Source organism: Corvus brachyrhynchos, unplaced genomic scaffold (assembly GCF_000691975.1).
Source record: "Corvus brachyrhynchos isolate BGI_N302 unplaced genomic scaffold, ASM69197v1 scaffold331, whole genome shotgun sequence".
Lineage (NCBI taxonomy): Eukaryota > Metazoa > Chordata > Aves > Passeriformes > Corvidae > Corvus > Corvus brachyrhynchos.
The window spans coordinates 879,853-890,011 of record NW_008237229.1 but is presented as its reverse complement, the minus strand read 5'-3'; the positions used below and the strand labels follow the sequence as shown (position 1 = coordinate 890,011).

At 36.7% G+C, this 10,159-nt stretch overlaps 1 protein-coding gene across 1 annotated transcript; it reads right to left on the bottom strand.

Annotated features, from left to right (window-relative positions):
- Nucleotides 1–368: 368 nt before the first annotated feature.
- On the bottom strand, nt 369–9,067 carry NAPG (NSF attachment protein gamma). Its single transcript, XM_008630092.2, has 12 exons — nt 9,044–9,067; nt 8,339–8,447; nt 7,116–7,200; nt 6,509–6,526; nt 5,927–5,957; nt 5,350–5,459; nt 5,145–5,211; nt 4,399–4,469; nt 3,448–3,526; nt 2,864–2,943; nt 2,250–2,379; nt 369–1,290 (listed from the first exon to the last, which is right to left on the bottom strand). The coding sequence occupies exons 1-12, from the start codon at nt 9,065–9,067 to the stop codon at nt 1,141–1,143; spliced, it is 954 nt and encodes a 317-aa protein (XP_008628314.1). The 3' UTR covers nt 369–1,140.
- Between the last annotated feature and the right edge of the window lie 1,092 nt (nt 9,068–10,159).

Sequence of the window (10,159 nt, the reverse complement as noted above, 5' to 3'; positions counted from 1 at the left end):
CTGAAGAAACAAGCCACAGTCTAGAGTTGACGACTTTTAAGCATAAAATGGTGAAATAGATTTAAGACACTAAAGAAGCTTGCAAAACACATGATGACTTGAAACCAAATAGAGAGGATGCATTAAAATTTGGTTACCTTGGACTCTAAGCTAGTTAGAAAAATGCTGTTTATAGAAGATCCGTGTTCTATGCTTTGAAAATATGAAAGAATCAAATGTATTCGTAGACTACCATACTGATTAGCAAATAAACACCTAGGACACTCACAAACTCAAACATATCCCTGAAACATTTCATCTAAGTTTTCATTAAACGTCTGTCTTCAGAAGTTTATATTCAGCACATGTTACCTGCTAACTTCAGTTTCTTTTTTTGGTTATGGCACACTTCAAAAACACTGCTAAGGATGGTTGTTCACTCCTTCCTTCACTCCTAAGGTGCATGTCACAAACACTATGGACTTCTTTATTTATTTCTAAAGACTTCACGTCAATAAATTTCTTAAGAGGAAAGACAGGTACGTATTTTTAAGCTTGCAAGATAAATTCAATCTACCTGACTTAGTGTTTTCCCCACTCATATGGATACGGCTTATAAAGATTAAGGTATTAAAACAATACCCCCCAGTGGAGTAAAAACATGGTGAAAACAAACTGAATGCTCCCCCTAGTGCTTACACAAGTGAAAATCCTGCCTGGCACAGTCTGCCTTAAATTGCTTAAACAGGAGATAAATAGCCAGATGAATGATCATACATTTAACTCCGAAAGCAACCACGAACATCTTACTGGGACCAAAAGTGTCAGCTGTTGAAATCCAGCGTTTAAAATTTTGTACCACACTCCCTCCAGTGCTTCTGAGGTTTTGGTTTCTTTTAAACTGTGCTTTTAGTAAAACTTTTCTCAATTTTTTTTCCTGTCAGCTGAAGGCAGGGCCCTAAGGATGAAGAGATGAAGTCCAAGGATGTTTCAAGATGATGGGTACAATCATGCTTTTTCTCCTGCATTGCACCCAGAAGCTGCCAAGTTAGTATTAGGATTCCCATATCACAATTGCAATGAAGCTCTGGTAAATCTGGTACCTTTGGATATGCTCAGCATCACAAGTCAGTCAGATATTTAAGACAACCTAGTCTGTAGCTAGCATAGTCCACCAGAATATTCATCCTCTTCCTCATCAGCATGAGAGCCCACTGCAGCTGGTCCTCTGGCTTTGTCTTGGGCAGCATTTGGCGATTTCTTCTTGATTCCACCTCCTGGGACCACCAAGGTAAGACCAAGCTTGGCATACTGACAATAACAAGGCAAGTTTAATTTCTGTACTATCATAAAATTGATGCTCACAATAACCAAGCAGGAAACATTCAGTATAGAAACAGAGTGATGATGCTCTCAGGGTGTATTTTTCCAGCTTGGAATAAACATAATATTGGCTCATTTTTCTCTCAAATAGTCTGAGAATGGCATACAAGATCTGTATTGATGCTGTTTATTATCAAATAAATTGGCCACATAGCTTCTCTGTTTCAAGCTTTATGTAGAAAAGAAATAATTCCATATGCAGCTCTTCATACATTATCTAGTATTAGATCATGTAAAAAGTCTTACAAGTGTTGTTCAGCAAGACTAGTAACTTCATTTTTACTATTCAACGAAGTAAAATTAGTCAATACTGTTACAAGGTTAGGTAGGGATGGGTGTTTCCACTGCTTCACACCTTTCCTATCTTATACTTCCTACAATTTACAAATACAATTAAATAAAAAATGGTGGGTAAAGAGACACAACTACTTGCTCCAAATTCAAAATCTTTCCTTAATGAGTACCTTGCTAAGAATAAGCAATGGAAAAAAAACATTCAGTGATACCATCCTGCAGGCATCACGTCTGCTCATGTTTATGCACATTTATCTGCTGCAGGGTATTTCTGAGAAAAAGCAGAAGCAGCAAACTGTTCTGGCCCTTAAGGAAGCAAGCAGAAGAGAACTGAATTTTGGTCAACTCATTAAACAAATTCAGCAAATCCTTAACAAGCTGTTCTTTCACCTAATCCTTCACACCATCTGAAAGGCAGGCAGCACCATCACTGGCAGGCAAAGTAAAAGAACACAGGAAGCTCACAGCCACAGGGCAGCACGGCAGCAAGTCACAATAAATACATAGACTGTGCCCTTCTTATTTTCCTCTACTAGGAAAAAAACCACCCTCTTATCCTGAAAAAACCCCAATCACATGATCTGCCTACTTACATCATTATCCATGTATTTGAAGAGTGGAGAATTACAGACTTCAGAAACTTGATCCTGATCTTGCTGATCATACCCTTCTAAAAGTTGCTCTAGTGCTGCACAGTCTTCACTTCCATTAAATCCTGGTATACTGAAGGAAATTAAGGGTTGATTTGTTCAGGTACATGAATCACATCCATAAAAATTGAACTTTAACCAATATTAGTGTACACACTGAGAATAAGATCACAATCATAGTCAAGACAAAACAAGAATATTAGATTTTTAATTTCTTTTCCCTCACTACTCAACAAACTCTTTCTCCACCTTACATACAGAAAAATTGTAATGAGTTTCTATATATAAAACTGGAGATTTGGAAAGTATAAGCAAGATAACTAGTTCTTTATGACTTTTTATTTTAGGTTTGTTAAGAAGAATCACTGTAGCCATTACAGCTAAATCTGTTATGTGTGAAAAAGATTCCTGATAGCCATACACCAGGGAACATTATTATTGTACTGTAAGTCAACAGAAGTGCAGGTTATAAATTTATGAAAGAACAATGTCAAGCAAGATAGATCTACACTAGTGAAACATTCAGTTTAAAATTATAGGACACAAAGTAGACTTACCTGTAGCTTTCCCTCACACATCTTTCTGCAGCAACATAATCATTTCTATGAAGATGCACTAAGACTTGAGCAATAGTTTTCTAAACAAAAACAACAACAAAAAAGTAAGCCTAATGTTTCTTTAGAAATTAACAATAAAATATGAGAAAAATGGTAGACTGTTAATATCTAGTATGAGAAAGGTCATAACTCACAATCATCCTAAGACACTGACACAAGTGAGTCAGAACAATCCAGAGAAAAAGTAGAGCCATCTCCTCAGCTGGTATGAAATAGGTTATCTCCTGTAACATTTTAATGAACTGTTGTCCCAAGTAACAGTTTTTGTAGTTTTTTATTTTTGATAACATCTTTATTTTTTATGTGTTGTTTGGTTTTGACAGCTCCTGTATATAACAACAACTTATCTTTAAAATTATAAAAGTACAGCTAAAGTTTGGGGAAACACCACTACCACAAACTCTCATCATTTAGCAAGAAACCTTAATCAAGAGGTACCCATCATCTGTCAGATATCAGCTGTCATTAACTACAAAAATAAAAAAATTGAGACATATTATCAGAAGTTGTCTCTTAGAATTTACCTTATAGCAAGTGGGGTAGTTCTCAATTTCCTTATAGATACTTTTTTCCTTCTGAAGAGATAATGCAGCCTCATCTAATCTAAAAACCAAAGAAACAGGAGTATCAGTGCCAGGAATACAGCACAATGAACCCAAGGCTAATTGCAAAGTGTTTAACTAATACAGTGGCAAGTCTACTGGAATAAAAAGCAACACAACTAAAAATCAGCAGTAGATCTTAGTAACAGAGTAGGTAAATATACAATCAGCAATTCCTTTTGTGTATGTGCTAAGAACATCTCTGGTATTTATTCAGAGAAACCTTGGTTGTTGTAACATTGTACAAGATGAATGCTTTGTTACATACCCGAACACATTTCTGTATGTCCTGAGGTTACTATAAGCATCTGTAAGTCTGAGATCCATGAACTAGCAATATAGTTCTTAAAGAACCTAAATGTTCCAATGAAGCAAGTCTAAGATGAACTGAAGGTCAAGTTTGGTGCAAGCAATTTACAATTAAACTTGTCTCACTGAGACTCCAAGATTCACTCTTCTTTAAGAAGTCCAGAATCAGACTGCTGCAAACTGATTTCTTTCCTCAGGTTAGTCCTAATTCCTCTGTTTTATATTCCACAGCTATAGAAGACTTTCAAGTACTTTCTACTTATTAGTGTAGGGGGGGGAAAAAAAAATCCTGAAGTAGTTTAAGAATTAATGAAAACTGGTTTGCTTTCAACAAACACAGAGCAAAAGTCTTTCAGCTCACACTCTCCCATCCCAGAACACAAAACAGGTGGTTCCTAGATGAACACAGCATATCCCACCAAGAAACTGGATCTTAGTTTGAAGCATGTCTCAAACAAGAATTAATAGTACATAAACCCAACAACACCAAGACAAAAAAACACAATCAAAATCACATTTTAAGGTTGAAACACATTGAAAGAACAAAAGGGGAGAAAGCTATACCTGCGTCCTCTGACCAGAAGTCTTGATGCCTTCCCTAGCATTTCTAATGCCTGCCGTAAACGTTCTTCATTCTAGAGAAGAAAAAAAAGAATTCATACATTCTTATTTCATTTGCACAGAGTTAAGACCACTAGACTTTAATCTAAGTGTGTCACCTGTAACTCAGACCAACTGTTAGTTATTTTTATCAGTAGGTCACACACTCAATGGAAACACAAAGTGTATTGGTGCTCCCAAGTTCCATAGCCAGCTCCTGTATGGATCAGCAGAGGAACAGAGGAATGTCAATGCAAATTTGCTAATCTGGAAACACGTGACAACTGACAATAGAGAAGTACATCAAAGCCACTTGCAAAAAGGCAAATCATTGGCTCATGGAACAGGTAGAGCACCAAGCAAAATCTTCTCTTCCGTGCATTCAGGGATTTCAAATTATTTTGGGTTACAGGACTCCACAGCAGACATGTTCTCTACCCTCTGTGCTGCCCAACAAGAGCCAGAAAACTCAATCTACAAAATTCAGATTCCATCAAGTCCTAAACTGAGAAAAAGGCAAAGCAAACTGACTTCTAACTTTTGTCATCTCCTTCTCTACAGCACGAGAAGCCTTAACCTTCATTACTCAGCCACTGACGTAAAATGAAGGAAACATAATTTAGTACCTAATCTTAGGCATTTCCTTTACTTTACAGCTGAAAGAAAAAGCCCAACAAACCAAAAAACACCCACAAAAATCCCCCACTTACTTCAAACACTGATGCTGCTTGCTGATAGAGCTGCACAGCCTTCTCTGGACTCACATTTTCTATTAACCTGTAATAAACATCAATACTTTCTCTTTAGATGAAAGGAAAGTATTTTTTTACCTGAAAGCATCAAAAAGACATAAAAGAAAACCACAGACATACCCATGCCCTGCACAGATTCTAACCACCAATAACTCAGACTCACTTTCCAGCCCGTTCCAGTGCAATGGCTGCTGTGTCTGGTGTGCCATTCTCCAGGTACATCATACTGGCTTTCTCAATCAGCTGAACTGCTTCAGGGAGCCTCTGCATCTCCTACAAGGCAACAGTCACAGGACACTCCTGTCAGGAAAGGAGCTTATGTGCAAGGACACAAATCAAAGCAAATTGCAACACCTTATTTATTAGGATTATAATTTTTATTTTCAAACTTGTAGAGCTGGTGAAAGTTGACCACCAACTCCATAAAATTCACTTTTAAGTATTAAACTTCTGTGTCGGTCATGAATTCGTGGTAGTTTGGAGCAAAAGCAGCACCACTTTTCTGTTACTCTCTGACATAAAGTACTCTTCTTTCCTTCTACAAAAGGAAGACTATTTTTCCCCCCAAATACAAATGTTGCTTTCCTAATCTACTGAAGGTATAGATGGGGATTATGAGTCAACAAAAAAATTTCACCTGAATATGCAATTTGCTTACATATATTTGTAAAATGGTCCAGTGCACAATACTTGTCACTATAAAATAGAACTTAAAAATAAAAACTAGTACATGACAATACCTTTAGCATCATGCCAGCTTGTTCATAAGCTCTGCAGAGAAAAAAAATGTACAATTTGGTTAGAGATGGTGCATTACAACAAGCTGTAGTTATGCAGCAGAAGTTAACATGCATTGACTATCTAACATCTTCACTGTTAATATTTAATGCTTTGAGGGTGTTTCAAGTGTTCTATTTAATTACATGGCACACATGTAACTTTATCTTCCACAAAATTCAACCACACTCCACAGAAAAATCTATTCTAATCTGATCCCCAGGCAATATTTGGATTATTGTCATCTCTGAAGTACTTTTTAAAAATTTCTTTATAAGCTCAACAGTGTAGAATTTCAAAATTATGAGAAGTTCATCTAAGAAAAAATATTTGCTATCAAAAGGTGCTGAAGAATGCCAATATCATAATGTCTTCAGGTGGCCATTGCAGGTTTTCAGACTTTCCTAGCTTCCACTTCCACTGAACTAATTTTGAAGCAGCAAAATTACTTGAATCAGAACATTTACTACACTGAGATCAAAATGACAGTTCATGCTTGTATGTTAAAAAATGAGTTTCAGATTACTTAGCACTTCCATACTTACTTGGCAGCATGAAAGAGACTGGACATAAAATTGTCAAAGTCAAGGACAAAAGCCACAAAAATATAATGCAGGAAAAATATTAATGTACAAAATCTTACACAACTACTAACTTCAAAGCAAGAAACCCCATAAAGGCAAATCGAACCTACTGCAACTGCAGGCAAGTTGTCAAAAATAAATAATTCTAAGAACAGAATAAATGCAACATACCAATGTACAGCTGAATATAAAGTTGTAAAAAGTACATTTACATAAAATACCTTCCTGCTTATTAAATAGTACTACAAGTACTGTAATAATGGCAGAGCTTCATTTAGTTTATATTATGCATTAGTAGGTAATTAAAAAACAATTAAATTCTGAAGCAGTACCTAGATATCTCAGGTACCTGTCAGCTGTTATTGGGGACAACACTGATTTTCTAACTGAGAGTTCTTTAATTTTTCCACTCAGAGCACACAGAAACAGTCCTTTAAAAAGCAATTCTGTTACACTGACAAAATGTGCAAATACATTAAACAACCTGCTACCAGCCCCCATTACTCCAATCTAAGTAGCAACTAGTCAGCTTCTTGGAAAGAAAGAATCTCAGTCAATGAAAAGATACGCTTTATTGTTTTCATGTGCCTCAGCTTCCCGTAAACAGGCTTCTCTTGCCTGGTCAAACTGCTTGGCATTCTTAAAAGCAACAGCTGCAAGAAAACAAATAAGAGTTTTTATTTACAGCTTGACATTGTCTTCTTTTTACCAGTGCTGCTCAAGAGTTTAGCTACCTAAAGATGCAAACAGGCTCTTTAAATGAAAGGTTACAGTTTACCAAGGTCTTCCCAAAAATCCCAGACGGCTCTCCTTGTTTCATTAGTTACATGGTTACCATTAAAGACATTTATTGTCAACACCACTTCCATACCACCACAATATCATACATAGCTCTCAATATGTTTAGCTGGACTTTGAAACTCACTCATTCTGTATTTTAATTATAGAAATGGAGGAATGCGTATTTATATCATTTTAATCATTAGAGGTTAATACAAAATCAGTACAGTAGGAACAGAAGTGTGCCACCAACAAAGCATACCCATAACTTCATCAGCACAACCACTTCAGGGTACAAATATGTATTTCTATCTCATTTACCTGATAAAATATTAAAGTAAGATTTAAAATAAATTTCAATTTATAAATGCTCCAGTTGTTCTTCCAAGTTTGTATTTTTTTATTCAGTCTTAAATGAATAAGTAGGAATGCCTACAGTAAGAAGCCAAGAGACCACAAGAAATTACTACTATGAGAAAGAAGAAAGTGCTTAAGAACAAAAAGAAACCGACTAGTAAGGATTTTATATTCAGTGTATCACTTGATAGTGGAAAAAGGGAGGAAAGAACAAACCAACCTGGCAGCATTTCACCTTACTGAGACAGTCTTTGACAGGACTTATGAAATAAGATGATGATAAAGCAAAATTTTAAAACCAGCTTGAACATCTGTTGTTTTGTAGATAAAGTCATAGGATTTGGGGGTGGACAAGGTGAAAGAAGGAAAGCAAATTTTATTTGCGTCACATATAGCAATATAAAAAATAGAAGCTGTAAGCTTGAAGACAATATTGGTTTTGAAAACTGTTCCAGATCTCCAAGTACAACATGAAATTTACCTTACAGTGCTACCAAGAGGATTTTTTTGTTGTTTCATCTTATGTTTAATCTTCACAACAGTTTTACTTACACAGCAATGTAATAAAAATATGTAAAACATTATCAGGGACTAAGCTTAATAAATACTTTGAAACTATGAAATACATATGGCCATATTTACAGCCACACATACCTGCCTTCCCATATTCAGTAGCTGCACTGTCATAATCTGGTTTCCACTTTAAGAATCCAGTTTTCAGGCTAAAACACAAGAAACAATTAGTAAAGATTTTATGTTTTACCTTCAGGGCACTTCAGATATATTTCAAACTTCAGAATACCCCTGAAAGGAGCAATTACTTATATGTCAATACTAAAGTGGCATCACTACTGTAAAAACAAATGCCAGCACTGTTAAGAGTTGCATAAAGCACTGCAATTATCTCCCACAGTTACAACCCTCACCCTAACATGCTTCCACTATTCCCAGAGAGTCTTCCCAAGTCCATCTTCTCAGCAGTAAGAAGTCAGCAGAAGAAAAATACTTCCTCCTACACCAATATATCTTCTCCAGATTTCTAATGACAACACCTGACAATTTTTTTTTTCCACGCATCAGGAAGTTTCCAGCATTCCTCTACAGGATTTTTTTTTGCTGCTGAGAATTACCAAAGACTCTCCAACGCATACACAAATAAAAGAATTTACTTACCAATACAAAACCCACAAAACCTCATATGTCATTTATATGTCTAAAATAGACCGTGACACTAAAAGATGTCACACGTAGGCATAAATACATAGGGAAAAATGTACACTGGAAAATCAGGTGAGTCATTAGGCAACTTGGAATTCAGTATGCTGACTTCCTCACTTCTAAAACAAATTTTAAAATTACCATAACTTTAGAGTCCACTCGCATATTTGTTGTAGGCCAACACATCATATGCAATACATTCTCTCTCTACTTGGCAAAACAGTTGTATATGGACACTAAGGTGGTCTTGTGGTCTTACTTGGATGAAAACCACAGTATGTAACTCTAACACAAGCCTTTATATAGTGTTATTTTTATCACAGAGAGTCTCAAATGCATCAAGCTGAAATACACAATGCACTCAATCTACACAATTTGAGGTTGCCTTTTATTCCACGTGCTCTCCAGATAAGCTTAAAATTAATTCTGCTGGAGGGCACTTTCAGTCAAGCAACTTCAGTAATATATGATGGGTTTTTTTCAATTTTGAAGTCTTCCCCCTATGACAACTTATACTTTTGATCCATGATTTCCAGAGGGCCTGTCATTACTCTTTCAAAAACTACGGCATCCTTGGATTAGTCAGCTCTATTACATCTATACTGTAGTCCATGCAATTGAGACTTATAAGCAAAATGGCTATATTCAGTGTTAAAATACAAAATAACAGACTATCACAGATGTTAAGCCTTCCAAGATAAACATCAGTACTGGCTTTTGAAGCCACAATCACACATTTCTCACGGGTAGGAAACAAACACACACCACATCAGCGAAGTCAAGCCCTTTTATCCAACACGGTCTCCATAACTCTTTTCTGCCACTTGTCCATAACCTTAAAATGTGTCAGGGGACGTTCAGGATGGACATTTGGAAGAAATTCTTCACAGAAAGGGTTATTAGATATTGGAATGGGCTGCTCAGGGAGGTGATAGTCACCGTCCCCAGAGGTGTGTGTTTAAGGAAAGACTGGATGTAGCACTCAGTGCCCTGGTCTAATTGACAGAGTGGTGTGGGGTCACAGGTTGGACTTGATCATGTCAAAAAACCTTTTCCAACCTAACTGATTTTGTGACTTGTCTTCCTCCCATTAACTTCAGCAGAAGGGCAGAAGTGACTGCCCTCGCTCTGCAGTCAGGGTCGGAGGAATAGAGGCCACAAGGCCCTGAAGGAAACTGCTCAGGCTCCAGGCCTCTCAGCCGTACCACCTCACCGACCCCACTGTTTCGCCTTAGGCCGCTCTACTCTGCCGGTTCG

What these genes read in the sequence shown, in the direction of transcription:
- NAPG (XM_008630092.2), bottom strand. Translation starts at nt 9,067, where the DNA reads ATGCGAGTGGACTCTAAAGTTATG. An exon ending in GCACTGGAACGGGCTGGAAA is followed by an intron (nt 5,212 to 5,349) that starts GTGAGTCTGAGT and finishes TGTTTATTACAG; the next exon opens with GTTAATAGAAAATGTGAGTC. An exon ending in CTTCTGGTCAGAGGACGCAG is followed by an intron (nt 3,527 to 4,398) that starts GTATAGCTTTCT and finishes TTTGGTTTTTAG; the next exon opens with ATTAGATGAGGCTGCATTAT.